This window comes from Oncorhynchus nerka, linkage group LG19 (genome assembly GCF_034236695.1).
Source record: "Oncorhynchus nerka isolate Pitt River linkage group LG19, Oner_Uvic_2.0, whole genome shotgun sequence".
Lineage (NCBI taxonomy): Eukaryota > Metazoa > Chordata > Actinopteri > Salmoniformes > Salmonidae > Oncorhynchus > Oncorhynchus nerka.
Genome location: NC_088414.1, coordinates 37,663,105 through 37,686,746, shown reverse-complemented (window position 1 = coordinate 37,686,746; position 23,642 = coordinate 37,663,105). Strand labels below are relative to the sequence as shown.

Sequence of the window (23,642 nt, the reverse complement as noted above, 5' to 3'; positions counted from 1 at the left end):
ACACTCTTGGCATTGCAAGTATGGCTCGTTCACCTGATCACCAATTGTTATTACAGAATTACCAAGAGTCTAGATGAGATGTACAACAGAGATATACCGTGCAGACATCAAGATCTTCTGAATGTCCAGATGAAAACCATCAGAAGATCTGACATTCTTGTCTCATGGCCTGATTACTACCTAAGCTGGGCTGCGTCAGAATGGGCGTACTATCTTATTTAGTATGTCACGCCAAGGGGACGGATTGTAAAACTCACTATATACTGTATATTCTGTGTCACTTCCGTCTCTTTCCTGCCAAGTCATGTAGCGTGATCACTCCATGGCCTGTGGAGTACAGAGGCTGAACCTGATTGTTTTTTGGTCTGGTTTTCGGACATCAAAGACCACCATACCTGGGAAGTCACACGTGTTGATGGCAACATTGTCAAAGCACAGAGCTTTTGGAAGACCTGTGGAATAGACAACTCCGGAGAACTTTGTACAGAATGTGTTTTTGAGAAAGATTAGATTTGTACTACTTTGTAAACCAGTTAATGTACTAACCAGCAAGTCAGTTGAAAATACTTCACCAAAACCCTATTTACTTTTCTCTGAGTTTCAATTAGTTAGACTGCTTTATGTGTTTTAGTCTCTTATATTGATATATAATTTATCAAATATGGAGTACTTTTTTAAAATTTCCTTACATCAATTCCAATATTTTGTGGCTGCTACTTTTTGTCAGTTTAAAATCTACCCAATCTGTCAGATGGTTCTTATCCATAAATGTAACAACATCATCGATGTTATTAGATTTAAATCATATGGTGTTGCTTTAAGTCATCTCTTCTGTCCTTTATTTCTCGTTAAAATATAAAAAAGTAGCTGAATGTCATAACATTACTCTGGTGCACTACGTTTGAATTAATTTGTAGTTTAGTGTCTTTCCAATTTTACGTTGTTAATGTCTAAAAATTTATCTCATCTCTCAAAAGACCACAACAACAACATTCTTTAAAGTCGACATCAGATAAGTGAATACATTTGATACTGTATAGAGGACATATCATATCATACCTTCTTCTTACAGGTTCAATTTGAAAGGGGTAGGGGTGGTTTAAAATATATAGTGTTTTTTTTTACCCCTTCTGACTAGGGTTGCAAAAATCCGGTAACTTTCCTAAAACGCCCAGGTTTTCCAAAAATCCTGGTTGGAGGGTTCCCGGTTTCCTGCTTATTCCCTCTTGAGTCCAGGAATCCACTAGCCAGGTCGCAATTGTAAATGAGAACTTGTTCTCAACTTTCCTACCTGGTTAAATAAAGGTGAAATAAAAATTTAATAAATAAAAAGCCAGGATCTCTGGAAAACCTGGGAATTTTGAGAAAGTGAATTTTGCAACACTACCTTTTTGACACTGAAATCCAAACTCTATGTGAAAAACAACCTTCTGTTTTGCCTTATCTCAAATTCATGTTTGTCAATGAAGGGGTAGCTCACCCAAATTACTAAATTACTTGTTTCCTTACCATGAAATGGACAAGGTGACACCACAAGTGGTTCCAAACATTTATTAATATTGTACATTCAGTCCTTGGGGCCTGAGGGTTTTCTCCTGCTCATTAATATATACCCTTTAGTCAATGAGAGTTACTGTGTTTACTGTGTTCATGTACAAACCCATCCAGACACCAGAGGGAGCTCAAACCTGCATTGTCATCCTAATTTGGCAAAACAGAGCTTGTGTTTGTTACATTGGGTTTAGTAGGCTAGAAGCATGTAGGTTGACAGTACATTTGATCCTCACCTCATGGTAGAGATATACTTGTTCAAGGTAAACAGGAAACCATCCGTATTTTAATAAACAAAACCCAGACGTCACATGTCCATGATCTGGTGAAACTCACATTTGAATCCTTCACGAACATCACGGTGTGTATCCCAAAATTGCAACCTATTCCCCATGAGCCCTGGTCAAAAGTAGTGCACTGTATAGGCAATAGGGTGCCATTCGGAACACCCCATTTTATCACTCCGTAACACAATGCAAACCATTGGTGTGAGCTCAGCCTCAACTCACTCTCTGTCAAACTGGTTTGTCCTGGATGGGGCTTTCCATAGCGTAGCTGGTCACATACTAATTCATATTGAACTCATTCAGAGTTTTGTCACCTAAAAGAGCTACATGAAAAGGAAATGGTATTTTTAAATGTGTCAAAATGATGCTACGAAAACAAACGGCAGAACCAAGAAGCTGCATATAAACACTAATCAATAGTCTTACTGTATATGTCTGGTCATTGTTAAAGGGACTGAAAACATATTCACATCAGGGGAAGTAGACTTTTCTTTACATTATTACAGCAACAACACATGGAACAGCTTTTACATGTCATAAACAAACCCAACTAATAAAGAGAAAACCTTTCAGTGCCAGTTATATCAAACCCAACTAATAAAAAGAAAACCTTTCAGTGCCAGTTATATCCTTCAGCAAATATTCACATGTCTAATATCACTTTTTACACACAAAACAAATAAACAAGTAAACATAGGTAATGTCCATATTTTCCATAAACCATGCTCTCTGTGTGTGTGTGTGTGTGTGTGTGTATGTGTGTATGTGTGTGTGTGTACGCGTGTGTGTGTGTGGTCTCAGAGATAGGTCTTAGTTGGGTTTAAGGATTCATCCTCACTGGGTTGAGACTTGTCTGCTAAACTCTCCCGAGACTCCAGTCTTTTCAACTGAGACTTTGTAGACGGTGCCTTACTCCCCCCAGACCCCGACATGTAGTCCTGCTCTACCATACCTAGCCCGTACTCCTCCCAGGGAGGCCTGGGTTTCACCACTCCCCAGGGCTGAGACTTGGCAGATGCTGCCTGGCTGCTGTGAGACCTGGTAAAGGCCATTTTGCCGTTGGCCTGGGACTTTGTGGACGGTCCCCTGCTGTGCTGGGAGGCTGCTGCCTGGCTGGAGGCGGCTCCGTTGGAAGAGCGAACCACCAGGTAGCGAACAGAGGGGCTCTTATCCTCATCGTGGGCCCTGAGGGGGCAGGAGGAGCTGATGAACAGCCCCCCTCCCAGGATGAGAAGGATGGATGCCCCCCAGCCGATGTATAGACACGCCCCGATCTCCCTCCGCTGAGCATCGGTGGCGGAGCTGTAGAACCCCTGCACCACCGCCCCAGCAGCCCACGAAGTGGGGATCAGGCACAGCACCCCCGTGGCGATCAACACCGCGCCCGCTGTCACGGCAACCCGTTCTTTGACCCCGCCACCTTGCTCATCCAGAAACCGAGTGCACTTCCCCCCGACGAAGGCCAGTAGGAGCCCGGCGGTGCCCGTGGCGATGGCGAGGACGGTGAGCGCTCTGGCGGCTTGGAGGTCGGAGGACAGGGCCAGGAGGGAGTCGTATGGTTTACACTGCATCTGGCCCGTACTCTCGACCACGCAGCTCATCCAGATCCCCTCCCAGATGGTCTGAGACGTGATGATGGTGGCTCCAATGAAGGCCGTGACCCTCCACATGGGCAGGATGCAGGTCAGGATGACCCCCACCCAGCCCAGCAGGCTCAGGGCGCTGCCCAGCATCTGGATCCCCAGAGAGACCATGTTAGAGGGGGCAGAGGAGAGAACACACTGTCTCTCTAGCTGCTTGCTGGTTGTTGTCAGTCAGAGTCCTTAGAAAGTCTGACGTTCGCACGCCTCTGTCTTTCACAGTCCCTATCTACTCTATTGGCAATCCCTTTGGATTGTTCAGGGTCTGTGAGTCCTGAGCTGAAACACTCTTTAGTCACTTCCCGTTTCCTCCAGTCTTTCAGTCCTTTAATGGTTGGCAGTGTCTTTTTTTTCAGCTGACCCTTCTTCAGTTTCAGCCTCTTCTCTCCCTCCGGTAAGCTTCTTTTATGTATAGTGGGTCACCAGAGATGACAGAGATCCCAGATTGCTGCCTTGCCCACCTGTTACAGGCCTATGTTCCTGCGTACAGTTCCTACCTGCCTACCTCTGGGTGTATCTGTGTCTCTATACCTGTTCTGCTACACCTGACTCTCTTTACCTCTCTCTCTCTACCTCTCTATTTTTTCTCTTTTTCTCCCTCCTCCTCTATCAGTCTTTCTGTCCTCTCTTCCTCCCTCCCCCCTCCCTCTTCTCAAACTCTCTCTCTGTGAATGGTGGCGTCAGTATTGTCTTCGCTCTCTCCTGAGTATCCACCTGGGTGACAGTGAGCAGGTGTATATACCACACCTCCCTCGGGGGGGGGGGATATATGCCTGTGACATCATCTTCTAGCCCAGCAGGGCCACGTTCAGTTGAAACACCTTCTCGAATGTTGCAGATAGAAATTCCATGAATAGAGCCGACGTTATTCAACATATCAGAGAGGCATGTTTGTTCTACATAGCCAATTTCTATCTGAACGTTCCAAAAAGTTGCATCCTGCTGAACTCGCCCCAGGTTCTTCTCTGGGCAATTAGGGTGGGGCATGATGCAAAGCATTATGGGTCGTGGACATTGATGGATGTTTAACAAATGCTTTAGACTAAGATAGTACTTTATTCAGGCAATGTTCCTTAGTTGATGCCCTCATGAATATCTTGGTCTGATTTTGGTTTGGGTTTAATTTGATACAACAATTATTACAATATGTGAGGGACAGACAGAATGTGTGTCAGTTGCGTGTGTGTATGTGTGGTGTACATGTATGTGTGTTTGAAGGGACACATTGAGCAGAGTGTGACAGGCAGAGGAGGGATGTGACGGGGCGGAGGGATTAGTGTAACAGGATCGTCTGAAAGAAAAAGCTTTTTGTTCAAACAAAAAAACGTCATCTAGAAAAAACTGTTTGTAACCATACTCCCCCACTCCCAGACTTCAGAAACCCTTCCCTTTTCTTGTGGAGTTGTGAAGGAGGCTTTGTGTGGCCAAGGGGTGTTTCAGATTCCATGCTGTCAGTTATGAGATTAGAAAGGACCATGGGGACTGGTGCTGTGAATTACTATAATTTAAAGTGTTATGGTGCAAATAATCTGACTGCTGCTGATGGTGATTCAGACAGTATGTCTTGTTTTTAAAGCTGCACTGTGGAACGTTTTGGGTGACCTGACCAAATTCACATTGACATATCTTTAACTCACATTTCTTTCTCATTGAAAGCAAGTCTAAGAAGCGCTATATAGATCTGTTTCTATGTGCGCTATTTCTATGCTTCCCTTAAGTTTATTTTTTGCATCTTTTACTTTCAGTTTTGCACACCAGCTTCAAACAGCTGAAAATACAATGTTTAGATGGTACAACTATTCTCTACACTATGTGCTGCTTGTTTTGTCACATAACTGGAAATTGCACCTTTAAGTGTGCGTGCGTGTGTGTGGCGTGCGTGTGTGCATGCGTGTGTGTGTGTGCGTGTGTGTGTGTGTGTGTGTGTGGCGTGCGTGCGTGCGTGCGTGTGTGTGTGTGTGTGCATGCGTGCTCTTATCTGGTAAATCTATGTTGTTGACACTGAAAACAGTATCCTGCTTGTTGCCAGTGCAAGGGACAGATGGAAATGCAGGCTGTGTAGAGTGTAATGTAAGGGGGGAGGGGCTGGTCCAACTCAAGGTGTCATAATAAAAAAATGCTCCCCCCCCCCCAAAGTAAAACATGATCACACGCCCCTCCCCGTTTACTGTAAAATACATTGAACACAAAATAAAGTTAATGAGCACAAATGACAACGGTAGTGACCCTGTGTTTATAAACGTTGATATTGGCTTTGCCACTAAAGCATGCTTTTCAAATCAAACCAAATGTTATTTGTCACATACACATGTTTAGTAGATGTTATTGCCGGTGTGGCGAAATGCTTGTAGGACAAAGTTGCTTTGGAGCAAGAAGCAGAGCTGCCTATCTGTCGGCACCATCTTGGCAGTTTCTTGAGTTTCTGTGCCAATACACCACACAACCAATAAACAAATTATACTGACTTTGAGCACTTCAATATCATGGTTTGTGTTTTCAACACCACAATAATAAACTGCCAATGTCGACAAACAGAAAATCCATCCCTCCCTTCTACAGGGATGGCCCCATTTTGGCCAACTGAGATTTATTTAGTCAAGCAGTCACAAATATATATATATTTTTCATGGTACACAAGACACCAGTCTGATTAGTGCCTGTCTCAGTGGACTAATCCATTGCAGATGCTGTGGGGGTGGCACAGAGAGTTTAGATTTGACTTCACATAATCACATCAAGCTAAACATCATTGACAGGGATAAAAATTGGTCCTTTCCTAAATTGGCCTGAATGGTTTTTTACTTAATTCTCTGTACTGGCCAATGATTATAACCAACCATACATTGTGCCCCTGGCCTGAGAGGATGGAAGTTCAATATGTAGCTAGATGTAGTAGGCTAATGTTAACTAGCTGGCTAATTGTTGCCCATGAAATGAAGTTGAAAGGAAGTTGCCAGTGTTATGCAATGGAACGATCTAAATGTAAAAGGGGGCAACGATTAAATTGAACACCCTCCCCCTCATAGAATTAACACAAAATAATGTTTATGAGCACAAATATCAAATGCGACATTGTGTTTATAAAAGTTGATATTGACTTTGCCACTTCAGCCTACTTTTGTGGCACAATCGATGCCACGCTGGGCTACGGGCCAGAAGGCTACGGGCCAGAAGGATGAGGGTTTGCCGACCACCACAGACGAGCTGACTCTTCCCGCCTCTTTCATTACACTACGATCAATTAGCCAGGTAGCCTAGGACAACTAAAACTCAAAGTGTGTACTGTATGACAGAGTCATAGACCGTTTCAGCAACATGAGAGAAGGATGGCATTGGCGTTTCTCTACAAGTAGGGGGACACACGTTTTTTTTCTACTTACGCACACACACACACACACACACAAACGCATACAGAAATCAGTTCCATGGACAGCCACATGATATTTAGCTGACGTTGATTGTACTAATTGTTTTTGGAATCTTTTAGTCGTCACTGTATTAGACAGAGGTGATTTGATGATGTTGAAATGTTAACGCAGCTCCTGTTTTCTTTGCGACTTGCGGACTGCACCCAAAACCGATATTTTGGTATTTGTTTCATTAGTCCATTGTTTGACAGTACCAAAATGTTGTGCTTGTCAGAATCAAGTTTTCATGATATGTAACTTTCAAAATACAGAAATAATGTGTATTTAATCATTAGGATCATCTGAGGCTAAATGCATAGTAGATGATTTCTGTATTTTGGGTAGAGTTTTACTTTAACTTGATTGCCCATCTAACTGTTTGTTACCTGCAATATGCTTTGTGGACTTCACCAGGCAGATGTTGCTCTCCAGTTTTGTGATGAAACAAAGGTGTGGTTGAATTTATTCTGCCACTGTATATTCTTATTGTCTCGGCCTCAGACCTATATATCACTGTGTCTTCTTATTGTCTCGGCCTCAGACCTATATATCACTGTGTCTTCTTATTGTCTCGGCCTCAGACCTATATATCACTGTGTCTTCTTATTGTCTCTGCCTCAGACCTATATATCACTGTATCTTCTTATTGTCTCGGCCTCAGACCTATATATCACTGTGTCTTCTTATTGTCTCGGCCTCAGACCTATATATCACTGTGTCTTCTTATTGTCTCGGCCTCAGACCTATATATCACTGTGTCTTCTTATTGTCTCGGCCTCAGGCCTATATATCACTGTGTCTTCTTATTGTCTCGGCCTCAGACCTATATATCACTGTATCTTCTTATTGTCTCGGCCTCAGACCTATATATCACTGTGTCTTCTTATTGTCTCGGCCTCAGACCTATATATCACTGTGTCTTCTTATTGTCTCGGCCTCAGACCTATATATCACTGTGTCTTCTTATTGTCTCGGCCTCAGACCTATATATCACTGTGTCTTCTTAAGGTCTCGGCCTCAGGCCTATATATCACTGTATCTTCTTATTGTCTCGGCCTCAGACCTATATATCACTGTGTCTTCTTATTGTCTCGGCCTCAGACCTATATATCACTGTGTCTTCTTATTGTCTCGGCCTCAGACCCATATATCACTGTATCTTCTTATTGTCTCGGCCTCAGACCTATATATCACTGTGTCTTCTTATTGTCTCGGCCTCAGACCCATATATCACTGTATCTTCTTATTGTCTCGGCCTCAGACCTATATATCACTGTGTCTTCTTATTGTCTCGGCCTCAGACCTATATATCACTGTGTCTTCTTATTGTCTCGGCCACAGACCCATATATCACTGTGTCTTCTTATTGTCTCGGCCTCAGACCTATATATCACTGTGTCTTCTTATTGTCTCGGCCTCAGACCTATATATCACTGTGTCTTCTTATTGTCTCGGCCTCAGACCTATATATCACTGTGTCTTCTTATTGTCTCGGCCTCAGACCTATATATCACTGTATCTTCTTATTGTCTCGGCCTCAGACCTATATATCACTGTATCTTCTTATTGTCTCGGCCTCAGACCTATATATCACTGTGTCTTCTTATTGTCTCTGCCTCAGACCTATATATCACTGTATCTTCTTATTGTCTCGGCCTCAGACCTATATATCACTGTGTCTTCTTATTGTCTCTGCCTCAGACCTATATATCACTGTGTCTTCTTATTGTCTCGGCCTCAGACCTATATATCACTGTGTCTTCTTATTGTCTCTGCCTCAGACCTATATATCACTGTATCTTCTTATTGTCTCGGCCTCAGACCTATATATCACTGTATCTTCTTATTGTCTCGGCCTCAGACCTATATATCACTGTGTCTTCTTATTGTCTCGGCCTCAGACCTATATATCACTGTGTCTTCTTATTGTCTCGGCCTCAGACCTATATATCACTGTGTCTTCTTATTGTCTCGGCCTCAGACCTATATATCACTGTATCTTCTTATTGTCTCGGCCTCAGACCTATATATCACTGTATCTTCTTATTGTCTCGGCCTCAGACCTATATATCACTGTGTCTTCTTATTGTCTCTGCCTCAGACCTATATATCACTGTATCTTCTTATTGTCTCGGCCTCAGACCTATATATCACTGTGTCTTCTTATTGTCTCGGCCTCAGACCTATATATCACTGTGTCTTCTTATTGTCTCGGCCTCAGACCTATATATCACTGTATCTTCTTATTGTCTCGGCCTCAGGCCTATATATCACTGTGTCTTCTTATTGTCTCGGCCTCAGACCTATATATCACTGTATCTTCTTATTGTCTCGGCCTCAGACCTATATATCACTGTGTCTTCTTATTGTCTCGGCCTCAGACCTATATATCACTGTGTCTTCTTATTGTCTCGGCCTCAGACCTATATATCACTGTGTCTTCTTATTGTCTCAGCCTCAGACCTATATATCACTGTGTCTTCTTATTGTCTCGGCCTCAGGCCTATATATCACTGTATCTTCTTATTGTCTCGGCCTCAGACCTATATATCACTGTATCTTCTTATTGTCTCTGCCTCAGACCTATATATCACTGTATCTTCTTATTGTCTCGGCCTCAGACCTATATATCACTGTATCTTCTTATTTTCTCGGCCTAAGACCTATATATCACTGTATCTTCTTATTGTCTCGGCCTCAGACCTATATATCACTGTATCTTCTTATTGTCTCGGCCTCAGACCTATATATCACTGTATCTTCTTATTGTCTCGGCCTCAGACCTATATATCACGGTGTCAAGGCATATGAACTAACAGGTTATAGAGCAAACAATGCAATTATCACAACACAGAGGTTGTAATATGGCTTTTTTTTTAACCCTGTCATGACCTACACCTGTCTTGGCTTCCCCAATGATTTCACCTACGCACCATTACTGTGGCACAGTAAATCACTCTAAGATGTGCTGCTGGAATTGTATATGGTTATATTATGTAAGAACAATGGTGCAACTATGGTTATAAAATTACTTTCAATAAATTGCTTGGTTTTCCCGAAATTCCGGTAAACATGTTCCAAACGGTCAGAAATATAATAACATTGTAATGTGAAGGACCGACCTCTGAAGAGAATAGCTACCCCTGAGGGCTTGTTTTAGTTGTCACCTGATCAAAGAGATCAGAGGATGTCGGAGGAAGGTCTGACATCAGAGTTTCCAGAAGCTCCTGGGCAGAGGTCGCAGGTGGTCTTGTCTCAGTACCATCTGACTGCTGTTAGCGGGTTGATTATCTCTGGTCCATCTCAGGTGGCTGGGCTGGATGGTTAAAGTCATGCAGGTCTCCTGATGAGGGTTGGGTGAGCTCTCCAATCTGCTTGACCTTCGCTGGTTGTTGCAAGGCTGGCGGGTCTGGGCTGTATGTCGTTAGCAGAAGTTCCGGGCGCACTCTGTTGGTCTGGTTCATCCTGGTGAGGGGCTTGGTGGTTGTGGGGGAGGAGGTTGGTTGCTTTCAGGTGGAGCGTCTGGCCTGTAGGGGTCATGCTGTCTTGTTCTGTTGGCATATTTTAGATTTATTTAATTTAACTAGGCAAGTCAGTTAAGAACAAATTCTTACTTACAATGACAGTCTACCCGGCATGGACAGGGGCTGGGATATATATATAATATATATAGATATAGGACAAAACATACGTCAAGACAAGAGAGACACCACAATACTACATAAAGAGAGACCTAAGACAGCATAGGATGGCAGCAACACATGAAAACACAGCATGGTAGCAACATAAAACATGGTACAAACATTATTGGGCACAGACAACAACACAAAGGGCAAGAAGGTAGAGAGAACAATACATCATGCGAAGCAGCCACAACTGTCAGTAAAAGTGTCCATGATTGAGTCTTTGAATGAAGAGATGGAGATTAAACGGTCCAGTTTGAGTGTTTTTTTCTAGCTCGTTCCAGTCGCTTGCTACAGCGAACTGAAAAGAGGAGTGACCCAGGGATGTGTGTGCTTTGGGGACCTTCAACAGAATGTGAGTGGCGGAACGGGTGTTGTTTTGGAAGATGAGGGCTGCAGTAAGTATCTCAGATAGGGGGGAGTAAGGCCTAAGAGGGTTCCCAGTGCGTCCTGTGTGTGGGCAGGTTCTAAAGGAGTGGTTGGGCAGGTTCTGAAGGAGTGGTTGGGCAGGTTCTAAAGGAGTAGTTGGGCAGGTTCGAAAGGAGGGGTTGGGCAGGTTCTAAAGGAGCGGTTGGGCAGGTTCGAAAGGAGTGGTTGGGCAGGTTCTAAAGGAGTGGTTGGGCAGGTTCTAAAGGAGTAGTTGGGCAGGTTTTAAAGGAGTGGTTGGGCAGTTTCTAAAGGAGTGGTTGGGCAGGTTCTAAAGGAGTGGTTGGGCAGGTTCTAAAGGAGTGGTTGGGCAGGTTCTAAAGGAGTGGTTGGGCAGGTTCTGAAGGAGTGGTTGGGCAGGTTCTAAAGGAGTGGTTGGGCAGGTTCTAAAGGAGTGGTTGGGCAGGTTCTGAAGGAGTAGTTGGGCAGGTTCTAAAGGAGTGGTTGGGCAGGTTCTAAATGAGTAGTTGGGCAGGTTCTGAAGGAGTGGTTGGGCAGGTTCTAAAGGAGTGGTTGGGCAGGTTCTAAAGGAGTGGTTGGGCAGGTTCTAACGGAGTGGTTGGGCAGGTTCTAAAGGAGTGGTTGGGCAGGTTCTAAAGGAGTGGTTGGGCAGGTTCTGAAGGAGTGGTTGGGCAGGTTCTAAAGGAGTGGTAGGGCAGGTTCTAAAGAAGTGATTGGGCAGGTTCTGAAGGAGTGGTTGGGCAGGTTCTAAAGGAGTGGTTGGGCAGGTTCTGAAGGAGTACATTTACATTTACATTTAAGTCATTTAGCAGACGCTCTTATCCAGAGCGACTTACAAATTGGTGCATTCACCTTATGACCTCCAGTGGAACAGTAGTGCATCTAAATCTTTTCAGGGGAGGGGGTGAGAGGGATTACTTTATCCTATCCTAGGTATTCCTTAAAGAGGTGGGGTTTCAGGTGTCTCCGGAAGGTGGTGATTGACTCCGCTGTCCTGGCGTCGTGAGGGAGTTTGTTCCACCATTGGGGGGCCAGAGCAGCGAACAGTTTTGACTGGGCTGAGCGGGAACTGTACTTCCTCAGTGGTAGGGAGGCGAGCAGGCCAGAGGTGGATGAACGCAGTGCCCTTGTTTGGGTGTAGGGCCTGATCAGAGCCTGGAGGTACTGAGGTGCCGTTCCCCTCACAGCTCCGTAGGCAAGCACCATGGTCTTGTAGCGGATGCGAGCTTCAACTGGAAGCCAGTGGAGGGAGCGGAGGAGCGGGGTGACGTGAGAGAACTTGGGAAGGTTGAACACCAGACGGGCTGCGGCGTTCTGGATGAGTTGTAGGGGTTTAATGGCACAGGCAGGGAGCCCAGCCAACAGCGAGTTGCAGTAATCCAGACGGGAGATGACAAGTGCCTGGATTAGGACCTGCGCCGCTTCCTGTGTGAGGCAGGGTCGTACTCTGCGGATGTTGTAGAGCATGAACCTACAGGAACGGGCCACCGCCTTGATGTTAGTTGAGAACGACAGGGTGTTGTCCAGGATCACGCCAAGGTTCTTAGCGCTCTGGGAGGAGGACACAATGGAGTTGTCAACCGTGATGGCGAGATCATGGAACGGGCAGTCCTTCCCGGGAGGAAGAGCAGCTCCGTCTTGCCGAGGTTCAGCTTGAGGTGGTGATCCGTCATCCACACGGATATGTCTGCCAGACATGCAGAGATGAGATTCGCCACCTGGTCATCAGAAGGGGGAAAGGAGAAGATTAATTGTGTGTCGTCTGCATAGCAATGATAGGAGAGACCATGTGAGGTTATGACAGAGCCAAGTGACTTGGTGTATAGCGAGAATAGGAGAGGGCCTAGAACAGAGCCCTGGGGGACACCAGTGGTGAGAGCACGTGGTGTGGAGACGGATTCTCGCCACGCCACCTGGTAGGAGCGACCTGTCAGGTAGGACGCAATCCAAGCGTGGGCCGCGCCGGAGATGCCCAACTCGGAGAGGGTGGAGAGGAGGATCTGATGGTTCACAGTATCGAAGGCAGCCGATAGGTCTAGAAGGATGAGAGCAGAGGAGAGAGAGTTAGCTTTAGCAGTGCGGAGCGCCTCCGTGATACAGAGAAGAGCAGTCTCAGTTGAATGACTAGTCTTGAAACCTGACTGATTTGGATCAAGAAGGTCATTCTGAGAGAGATAGCGGGAGAGCTGACCAAGGACGGCACGTTCAAGAGTTTTGGAGAGAAAAGAAAGAAGGGATACTGGTCTGTAGTTGTTGACATCGGAGGGATCGAGTGTAGGTTTTTTCAGAAGGGGTGCAACTCTCGCTCTCTTGAAGACGGAAGGGACGTAGCCAGCGGTCAGGGATGAGTTGATGAGCGAGGTGAGGTAAGGGAGGAGGTCTCCGGAAATGGTCTGGAGAAGAGAGGAGGGGATAGGGTCAAGCGGGCAGGTTGTAGGGCGGCCGGCCGTCACAAGACGCGAGATTTCATCTGGAGAGAGAGGGGAGAAAGAGGTCAGAGCACAGGGTAGGGCAGTGTGAGCAGAACCAGCGGTGTCGTTTGACTTAGCAAACGAGGATCGGATGTCGTCGACCTTCTTTTCAAAATGGTTGACGAAGTCATCTGCAGAGAGGGAGGAGGGGAGGGGAGGGGGAGGAGGATTCAGGAGGGAGGAGAAGGTTGCAAAGAGCTTCCTAGGGTTAGAGGCAGATGCTTGGAATTTAGAGTGGTAGAAAGTGGCTTTAGCAGCAGAGAGAGAAGAGGAAAATGTAGAGAGGAGGGAGTGAAAGGATGTCAGGTCCGCAGGGAGGCGAGTTTTCCTCCATTTCCGCTCGGCTGCCCGGAGCCCTGTTCTGTGAGCTCGCAATGAGTCGTCGAGCCACGGAGCGGGAGGGGAGGACCGAGCCGGCCTGGAGGATAGGGGACATAGAGAGTCAAAGGATGCAGAAAGGGAGGAGAGGAGGGTTGAGGAGGCAGAATCAGGAGATAGGTTGGAGAAGGTTTGAGCAGAGGGAAGAGATGATAGGATGGAAGAGGAGAGAGTAGCGGGGGAGAGAGAGCGAAGGTTGGGACGGCGCGATACCATCCGAGTAGGGGCAGTGTGGGAAGTGTTGGATGAGAGCGAGAGGGAAAAGGATACAAGGTAGTGGTCGGAGACTTGGAGGGTAGTTGCAACGAGGTTAGTGGAAGAACAGCATCTAGTAAAGATGAGGTCGAGCGTATTTCCTGCCTTGTGAGTAGGGGGAAGGTGAGAGGGTGAGGTCAAAAGAGGAGAGGAGTGGAAAGAAGGAGGCAGAGAGGAATGAGTCAAAGGTAGGCGTGGGGAGGTTAAAGTCGCCCAGAACTGTGAGAGGTGAGCCGTCCTCAGGAAAGGAGCTTATCAAGGCATCAAGCTCATTGATGAACTCTCCGAGGAACCTGGAGGGCGATAAATGATAAGGATGTTAAGCTTGAAAGGGCTGGTAACTGTGACAGCATGGAATTCAAAGGAGGCGATAGACAGATGGGTAAGGGGAGAAAGAGAGAATGACCACTTGGGAGAGATGAGGATCCCGGTGCCACCACCCCGCTGACCAGAAGCTCTCGGGGTGTGCGAGAACACGTGGGCAGACGAAGAGAGAGCAGTAGGAGTAGCAGTGTTGTCTGTGGTGATCCATGTTTCCGTCAGTGCCAAGAAGTCGAGGGACTGGAGGGAGACATAGGCGGAGATGAACTCTGCCTTGTTGGCCGCAGATCGGCAGTTCCAGAGGCTACCGGAGACCTGGAACTCCACGTGGGTCGTGCGCGCTGGGACCACCAGATTAGGGTGGCCGCGGCCACGCGGTGTGGAGCGTTTGTATGGTCTGTGCAGAGAGGAGAGAACAGGGATAGACAGACACATAGTTGACAGGCTACACAAGAGGCTACGCTAATGCAAAGGAGATTGGAATGACAAGTGGACTACACGTCACGAGTGTTCAGAGAGTTAAGCTTACGTAGCAAGAATCTTATTGACTAAAATGATTAAAATGATACAGTACTGCTGAAGTAGGCTAGCTGGCAGAGGCTGCGTTGTTGACTAAGTAGGCTAGTTGGCATTGGCTGCGTTGTTGACACTACACTAATCAAGTCGTTCCGTTGAGTGTAATAGTTTCTACTGTGCTGCTATTCGGGGCTAGCTGGCTTGGAGTAGTTGGGCAGGTTCTAAAGGAGTGGTTGGGCAGGTTCTGAAGGAGTGGTTGGGCAGGTTCTAAAGGTGTGGTTGGGCAGGTTCTGAAGGAGTGGTTGGGCAGGTTCTAAAGGAGTGATTGGGCAAGTTCTAAAGGAGTAGTTGGGCAGGTTCTAAAGGAGTGGTTGGGCAGGTTCTAAAGGAGTAGTTGGGCAGGTTCTGAAGGAGTGGTTGGGCAGGTTCTAAAGGAGTGGTTGGGCAGGTTCTAAAGGAGTGGTTGGGCAGGTTCTAAAGGAGTGGATGGGCAATTCTAAAGGAGTGGTTGGGCAGGTTCTAAAGGAGTAGTTGGGCAGGTTCTGAAGGAGTGGTTGGGCAGGTTCTAAAGGAGTGGTTGGGCAGGTTCTAAAGGAGTGGTTGGGCAGGTTCTAAAGGAGTAGTTGGGCAGGTTCTAAAGGAGTGGTTGGGCAAGTTCTAAAGGAGTAGTTGGGTGGGTTCTAAAGGAGTGGTTGGGCAGGTTCTAAAGGAGTGGTTGGGCAGGTTCTAAAGGAGTAGTTGGGCAGGTTCTGAAGGAGTGGTTGGGCAGGTTCTAAAGGAGTGGTTGGGCAGGTTCTAAAGGATTGGTTGGGCAGGTTCTAAAGGAGTGGTTGGGCAGGTTCTAAAGGAGTAGTTGGGTGGGTTCTAAAGGAGTGGTTGGGCAGGTTCTAAAGGAGTGGTTGGGCAGGTCCTAAAGGAGTGGTTGGGCAGGATCTAAAGGAGTGGTTGGGTAGGTTCTAAAGGAGTGGTTGGGCAGGTTCTGAAGGAGTGGTTGGGCAGGTTCTGAGGGAGTGGTTTGGCAGGTTCTAAAGGAGTGGTTGGGCAGGTTCTAAAGGAGTGGTTGGGCAGGTTCTAAAGGAGTGGTTGGGCAGGTTCTAAAGGAGTGGTTGGGCAGGTTCTAAAGGAGTGGTTGGGCAGGTTCTAAAGGAGTGGTAGGGCAGGTTCTGAAGGGGTGGTTGGGCAGGTTCTGAAGGAGTGGTTGGGCAGGTTCTAAAGGAGTGGTTGGGCAGGTTCTGAAGGAGTGGTTGGGCATGTTCTAAAGGAGTGGTTGGGCAGGTTCTAAAGGAGTGGTTGGGCAGGTTCTAAAGGAGTGGTTGGGCAGGTTCTGAAGGAGTGGTTGGGCATGTTCTAAAGGAGTGGTTGGGCAGGTTCTAAAGGAGTGGTTGGGCAGGTTCTAAAGGAGTGGTTGGGCAGGTTCTAAAGGAGTGGTTGGGCAGGTTCTGACTGAGTAGTTGGGCAGGTTCTAAAGGAGTGGTTGGGCAGGTTCTAAATGAGTAGTTGGGAAGGTTCTAAAGGAGTGGTTGGGCAGGTTCTGAAGGAGTGGTTGGGCAGGTTCTAAAGGAGTGGTTGGGCAGGTTCTAAAGGAGTGGTTGGGCAGGTTCTAAAGGAGTAGTTGGGCAGGTTCTGAAGGAGTAGTTGGTGGCTCTATCCACGTTGCACTTAATTCCTTGGTCTCTCTTGGGTATGTTCAGAGCTCCTGCAGAAGGTGAGTGTGTTTTCGGCTGCAACACAACCTAGGGAACCACACTTGCTGCAGTCTTTGGGCTGGTTTGCATTGAAGATATGGCCCCTACAATGTCCTAATTGGATCATTGATGGCATGTGCTGCAATCTTCCGAGGTCTTTTCATGTGACTGAAGAGGCTTCTTCTCTCAAAGCTGAGACCTTGGAACTGAGATACTCCCATTGGTTACCAGAGCAATGTTCTGGGTGTACTGCCAATTGGTCTGAGGAGGTCGTCACAGTCACCTGCATGAACCAAGATGGAGTGAGAGGAGATGCTGTGTACAATTCAAGGCTATCTCTTCAGACAACAACATTTTCCCTCATATTCTCTCCTTTTATCACTCAGTTATAATTATTGTAAAATGTTAAGGTAAGCATTAGATTATGGCTTAAACTATCAAAGGATGTCCTATACTTCTATTAAAGTAAGCTAAATCAACAAATAAAACCAGACACTTTATCCGTTCAAACCCTTCACTCTGCATTGTACAATCTAAAATACACACACATACACAAGGGATCTGTAGACTCTGAGGTATATACATCTCTCAATGTGTATCCATTGTTTCCATAGTTCTTACCACAATCAGGTTGCATTGACCTGTTCTGAACCAACTGTCCCTGGGACATCAACTAGTCAAAATACAAAACCTGTTGTTTAACAAATACAATAGGGCCTTCAAAAAGATTGATCTACTTTTTATCTGTGGGTATTGCTGTATTAAAGATATTGTCTCCCCTGAGGGGCGTCCCTATTGTGGCTGGTTAATTTAATTTAATTTAATTATTGACGAAGCCTCTGATTTAACATGGCGATGATATTTTGCTGTTTTAAAAGCATAGAAAATGCACCAGTCTTTGTCTGAGGCTTTATTTCCCAGACCCTTTAGACAGTCATACGCATCAGAAAACTTGGTAGTGGCCATTCCATCAGTCCTCTTGGTTATGAGGGCCCAGCAGGGCGCGCCTTCTCCGATTTACCATCTACAGTTGAAGTTGGAAGTTTACATACACCTTAGCCAAATACATTTAAACTCAGTATTTCAGAATTACTGACATTTAATCCTAGTAAGAATTCCCTGTCCTAAATCAGTTAGGATCACCACTTTATTTTAAGAATGTGAAATGTCAGAACAATAGTTAAGAGTGATTTATTTCAGCTTTTTTTTCTTTCATCACATTCCCAGTGGGTCAGAAGTTTACATACACTCAATTAGTGTTTGGTAGCATTGCCTTTAAATTGTTTAACTTGGGTCAAACGTTTTGGGTAGCATTTCACAAGCTTCCCACAATAAGTTGGGTGAATTTTGGCCCATTCCTCCTGACAGAGCTGGTGTAACTGAGTCGGGTTTGTAGGCCTCCTTGCTTGCACACACTTTTTCAGTTCGGCCCACCAATTTTCTACAGGATTGAGATCAGGGCTTTGTGATAGCCACTCCAATACCTTGACTTTGTTTTCCTTAAGCTATTTTGCAACAACTTTGGAAGTATGCTTGGGGTCATTGTCCATTTGGAAGACCCATTTGCAACCAAGCTTTAACTTCCTGACTGATGTCTTGAGATGTTGCTTCAATATATCCACATAATTTACCTCTTCATGATGCCATCTATTTTGTGAAGTGCACCAGTCCCTCCTGCAGCAAAGCACCCCCACAACATGATGCTGCAACCCCCGTGCTTCACGGTTGGGATGGTGTTCTTCGGATTGCAAGCCTCCCCCTTTTTCCTCCAAACATAACGATGGTCCTTATGGTCAAACAGTTCTATTTTTGTATCATCAGACCAGAGGGCATTTCTCCAAAAAGTACGATCTTTGTCCCCATGAGCAGTTGCAAACCGTAGTCTGGCTTTTTTATGGCAGTTTTGGAGCAGTGGCTTCTTCTTGCTGAGCGGCCTTTTCAGGTTATGTCGACATAGGACTCGTTTTACTGTGGGTGAAGATACTTTTCTACCTGTTTCCTCCAACATCTTCACAAGATCCTTTGCTGTTGTTCTGGGATTGATTTGCATTTTTCACACCAAAGTACGTCCATCTCTAGGAGACAGAACGCGTCTCCTTCCTGAGCGGTATGACGGCTGTGTGATCCCATGGTGTTTATACTTGCGTACTATTGTTTGTACAGATGACCGTTGTACTTTCAACAAAGGGTATATAACAAAGTATTGAGATAAACTTTTGTTATTGACCAAATACTTATTTTACACCATAATTTGAAAATAAATTCATTAAAAATCCTACAATGTGATTTTCAGATTTTTTTCCTTCTCATTTTGTCTGTCATTGTTGAAGTGTACCTATGATGAAAATTACAGGCCTCTCTCATCTTTTTAAGTGGGAGAACTTGCACAATTGGTGGCTGATTAAATACTTTTTTGCCCCACTGTAGCTGAAAAGAGAGAACAGTAACTTATTAGTTCAGGTTCATGTTTTATCTGTTGATACAACATTCTCATCACTGCTCATATACATATATAATACTGGATTAAATAATGATGTAGCAATAACTGCTTACTGTACAGCTCTCCACTGATCTCCACAGTGACCTGCTCAAAGGGTTCCAGGACTCTGCACACCTCCTCCACCACCTCCCATTCCTCTAGGGTCAGAGCATCAACAGGACTCTGCACACCTCCTCCACCACCTCCCATTCCTCTTGGGTCAGAGCATCAACAGGTGCATTGACAACGGCCAGGGTAGAGATGATGGCATCCCCATCTAGTTTTGTGTAGACTTTTTACAGCACCTACTGTGCTCCTGTGGAAGTATTCCACAGCTGCTTTCACTTTGTCCACAGTCGGGTTCATCACCTTCAGAGCATCTCTTACAATCAGGTTGATTGTGTGGGCAGGACATGGATGATGGGTCCATTTTAAAATGTTCATGGCTTTGGTTATGTTAGCTGCATTGTCGGTAACACAACAGACAACTTTTCCATCTACTTGCCATTCTCTGGCCACTCTCAACAGTTCCTCTGCCAAGTTCTCTGAGGTGTGTCTGTTGCTGAACTCAAAGCAGTCCAGAAGACAGCTAGACATCAAACCATCTTCAATGAAGTGACATGTAACCGACATGTAAGAAGTGGTTATTCTTGATGTCCAGCAGTCAGTGGTACGGCAAACTGCAGTAGCTTTTTGGACTCTTTCCCCCACTGAAGCCTGTGTGCTCTCGTACAGTTGTGGAATAAGTGATTTTGAAAGGGTTTTCCTGCTTGGAATTGTGTACATTGGATTTAGACTTATTGCTATAATTTCTAAAATGTCTGTCCTCCACAATCGAAAATGGCTGGAAATTGGTGGCAATCATTTTAGCCAATGCAATATCAATTTGGCCTTGTTTTGCTACAGACATAGACTTTTGCATAAACTGGTCCATAGAAGACTGTGTTGCTGTGGGTCGCGGAGTAGGTCTACTTGACTGAGTGGATACATCTCCACCACTACCACTAGCAGGCCTACTTGACTGAGTGGATACATCTCCACCACTACCACTAGCAGGCCTACTTGACTGAGTGGATACATCTCCACGTGTGGAGGTGCTGGTTCCACCACTATCACTAGTAGGCCTACTTGACTGAGTGGATACATCTCCACCACTATCACTAGCATGCCTACTTGACTGAGTAGTCTCCCCCTCTCTGTTTCTACTTCTTCATCTCCCCCTCTGTTTCTACTTCTTCATCTCCCTCTCTGTTTCTACCTCTTCCTCTTCTTCATCTCCCCCTCTCTCTGTGTGTTGATTTGTAGCATTTCCTCTGAAGTAGGACACATTGTCACATCTCTTAGTAACATACCTGTTTGCACAGATTCCTTCATGCACAAATATTTGAGTGCAGCACTGCCCAACAAGTTGTTTTCGGTGCGTCACACTACACACACTTTCGGTGTGTGACACACATACATGCACATTGTGCTGTTCCCCTCAGGAAAACAAACAGTCTTTATGAGGTCAAGTTTAAAAAAGGATCCAACAATAATAGTCTGACTTTGAAATATAATTGTTTATTAAAACATTTACTTGGAATAATAGAATACTTAATATATCGGTTTTAAATATGTCTTAGGATGTGGATAATATAGGATAATATGAATAATAATAATAATATATGGTAGTATTGAGTGATAAAAACAAAACAAATCCATGAGACAAACATACAAAAACAGAAAACAATGTTAACCAAACAGTTAAATCCAACCTTCCCTGATTCATGAACGTGCCAGTTGTTTTACAAATATAATTCTAGAAAGAGTCCAAAAACATGCTTTCAAATTAATAATAACAGTGTGTTCAAAAGTGAGTGGAATTCTGTTTTTACGATGTTTGATTGTAGACTTGAGGCCTTAGAAAAGGATTCCTCTACACTTGACTAAATGGGTTGCACAGTAACTGACATCACATTTTACACTAACTAGAAAAATACATACTTTAGCCAACACACTGTCAACCCACTCATACATCTTATATTTCACTTTGGTACCACAGTCGAACATGACAGTAAAAGCAAAAAACTCCATCAGCAAAATTCACACGAGAGAGAAACATCATTCATGCAAAGATTGTGGGAAAAGCATCAGTAACAACAGCACAGTGAACAACCTGGAGAGTCCCGTTTTCAACACCACCACCTCCCAGTCCTCTCACCCAGGCAGGCTATCCATCCCCTCATCCCTTGGTGCTGGTCTGTGGTGGTCTGGTCTGTGGTGTGTCTAACCCTCTAGACGTAGGCCCTGCTGCTGCCAGCCACGGAACTAGCAGCCTTGGAGTACTTGACATTGAGGTTCTCATCTTTGGGGGGGCAGGAGCAGCAGAGGAGCGCCCCGCCCAGGATCATCAGCCCTGCGGAGCCCCAGCCGATGTAGAGTGAGGCTCCCAGCTCCCTCCTCTGGGCCTCGACCAAAAGGGGGTTGTAGAAGTCTCGGATGATGGTGTTGGCCGACCAGCAGACAGGGACCAGAACCAGAAGGGCAGCAATGAGGAAGACGACTCCGCTAGCGATGGCTACCTTGGCCTTGGACCTCTCGTTATCCACGAAGTTGGTGCACTTCCCGCCGGCGATGCCAAGCAGGATGGCAAACACGCCGGCAATTATGGCGATTATGATCAGAGCCCTGGCGGCCTGCAGGTCCTGAGGTAAGGCCAGGAGGGAGTCGTATACCTTACACTGCATCTGTCCCGTGCTCTGGGTCACACAGTTCATCCATAACCCTTCCCAGATGGTCTGGGCTGTAATGATGTTGGCTCCGATGAAAGCTGTCACCTTCCACAAGGGCAGAGCACAGATGATGATGCTTCCCAGCCAGCCGATGATCGCCAGGGCCGTGCCCAGCATCTGTAACCCAGCTGACACCATCCTGATGGAGCCCTGGTAGAATGGATGGATTGAGTTGACGGAGGGAGAGAGAGAGAGACAGGAGAGTATAGTCTGAACAGGGTAGATGTTGACAATGAAGAACTCACCTACTCTACGTCTCTGACTTATAGGGTTTACCATGAAAAGTGACGGAATAGGGTGGAGTTTTTCTCTCTCGTCAACCAAGTGAAACTGGTTTCCTAAGGTATGTCACCTGACCCGAAACTCTCCTATTGTTTATACATCTATTTCTGTCCCAATCACTGATTCCGAAACTTCATGTTTGAAAATTAAACAATTTCAGATTTTTGTAATTAACACTATTATTTCTATAGAACATAATGAGTTGTTTTACATTGAAAGACACTGATCTAATTAGTAGTTTTGTTTGTTTTGAAGCATCTTCCCTCAAAAGAAGGCAGTCCCACCTTGTGATATCACTACCGAAACACACAGGCACACTCGTGCCAGCGCACAGAACAACTGATGAATTTACTAACGCTCAACACCTGTTGAATATGGCCGGTTCCAGTAAATGTTGGCAAAAAAGTGTAATTAAATTGTTGCCAGCAGCAGTTAGTCACCAACGCTCTGGATAACATAAAAACAGCCTGATCAGCTCTGCTAGGGCGAGTAAAATGGTCAGAGTGATGTGTTCTCTCATTTGTGTCTGGAAATAGTTAGCCAGTTAGCTTGGGTGCTTGACTACCGCTGTGAGGCCAGAACGCTGGGATCAAACCTACTCTTCAGCCAGACCGTTCAGTGTGCCCTCTCCGTTCGCAGTAGCGCTCAATCTGACAGCGCTCTCGATTTACGAATGCCCCGAGGGCAATCTCGGTGTACTCTGGCACTCCAGATTGAATTTGCACACCAACACATTAAAATACTTTAGAATTAATGTGCCTTAAACCACACCCCTACACATATCACCAGGTGACGAGATTATATTGTGAATTTTTCAGTACATATGTGGCAAATATTTATTCCAGAAGGATTCGGCAAAACTAGTTATGTGCTTTGGGTCATTTGACACCATTAGACATGCACGGCTGGTTATTCCTGTAACTGTTATGGCCAACTATGTACTGTTGCTTTGGTTAAACCTCTTGGGTCTTTTCCAGAACAGGGGTGTCCCTTTCAGAGGAGTTAGCAGGATGACATGTATGTGCCAAGGTCTATAAAATTAAAGAGGAAGTTGGTAAATCTTCATCTAAGAAGTGTCACTACCGTACAGGTAATATATCAATAAATATGTCAAGTGGGCCGCCACCGAAGTAGATGCCCACCCGGACCCTCCCCTATAGGTTCAGGTTTGCGGCCGGGAGTCCGCACCTATGTGTGTGTGTGTGTGTGTGGGGGGGGATGTCATATGGTCAGATGAAACCAAAATAGAACTTTTTGGTAAAAACTCAACTTGTCGTGTTTGGAGGACAAAGAATGCTGAGTTGCATCCAAAGTTGCATCCACCATACCTACTGTGAAGCATGGGGGCTGTTTTTCTGCAAAGGGACCAGAACGACTGATCTGTGTAAAGGAAAGAATGAATGGGGCCATGTATCGTGAGATTTTGAGTGAAAACCTCCTTCCATCAGCAACGAAGAAGTGGCTTCGTAAGAAGCATTTCAAGGTCCTGGAGTGGCCTGGCCAGTCTCCAGATCTCAACCCCATAGAAA

General features: G+C 45.6%; 1 protein-coding gene across 1 annotated transcript; it reads right to left on the bottom strand.

Moving 5' to 3' along the window:
* Positions 1-1,817: 1,817 nt before the first annotated feature.
* On the bottom strand, positions 1,818-22,186 carry LOC115146844 (uncharacterized). The gene is made up of 2 exons (XM_029688861.2): positions 21,335-22,186; positions 1,818-3,638 (listed from the first exon to the last, which is right to left on the bottom strand). The coding sequence occupies exons 1-2, from the start codon at positions 22,108-22,110 to the stop codon at positions 2,636-2,638; spliced, it is 1,779 nt and encodes a 592-aa protein (XP_029544721.2). The 5' UTR covers positions 22,111-22,186; the 3' UTR covers positions 1,818-2,635.
* Positions 22,187-23,642: the final 1,456 nt, after the last annotated feature.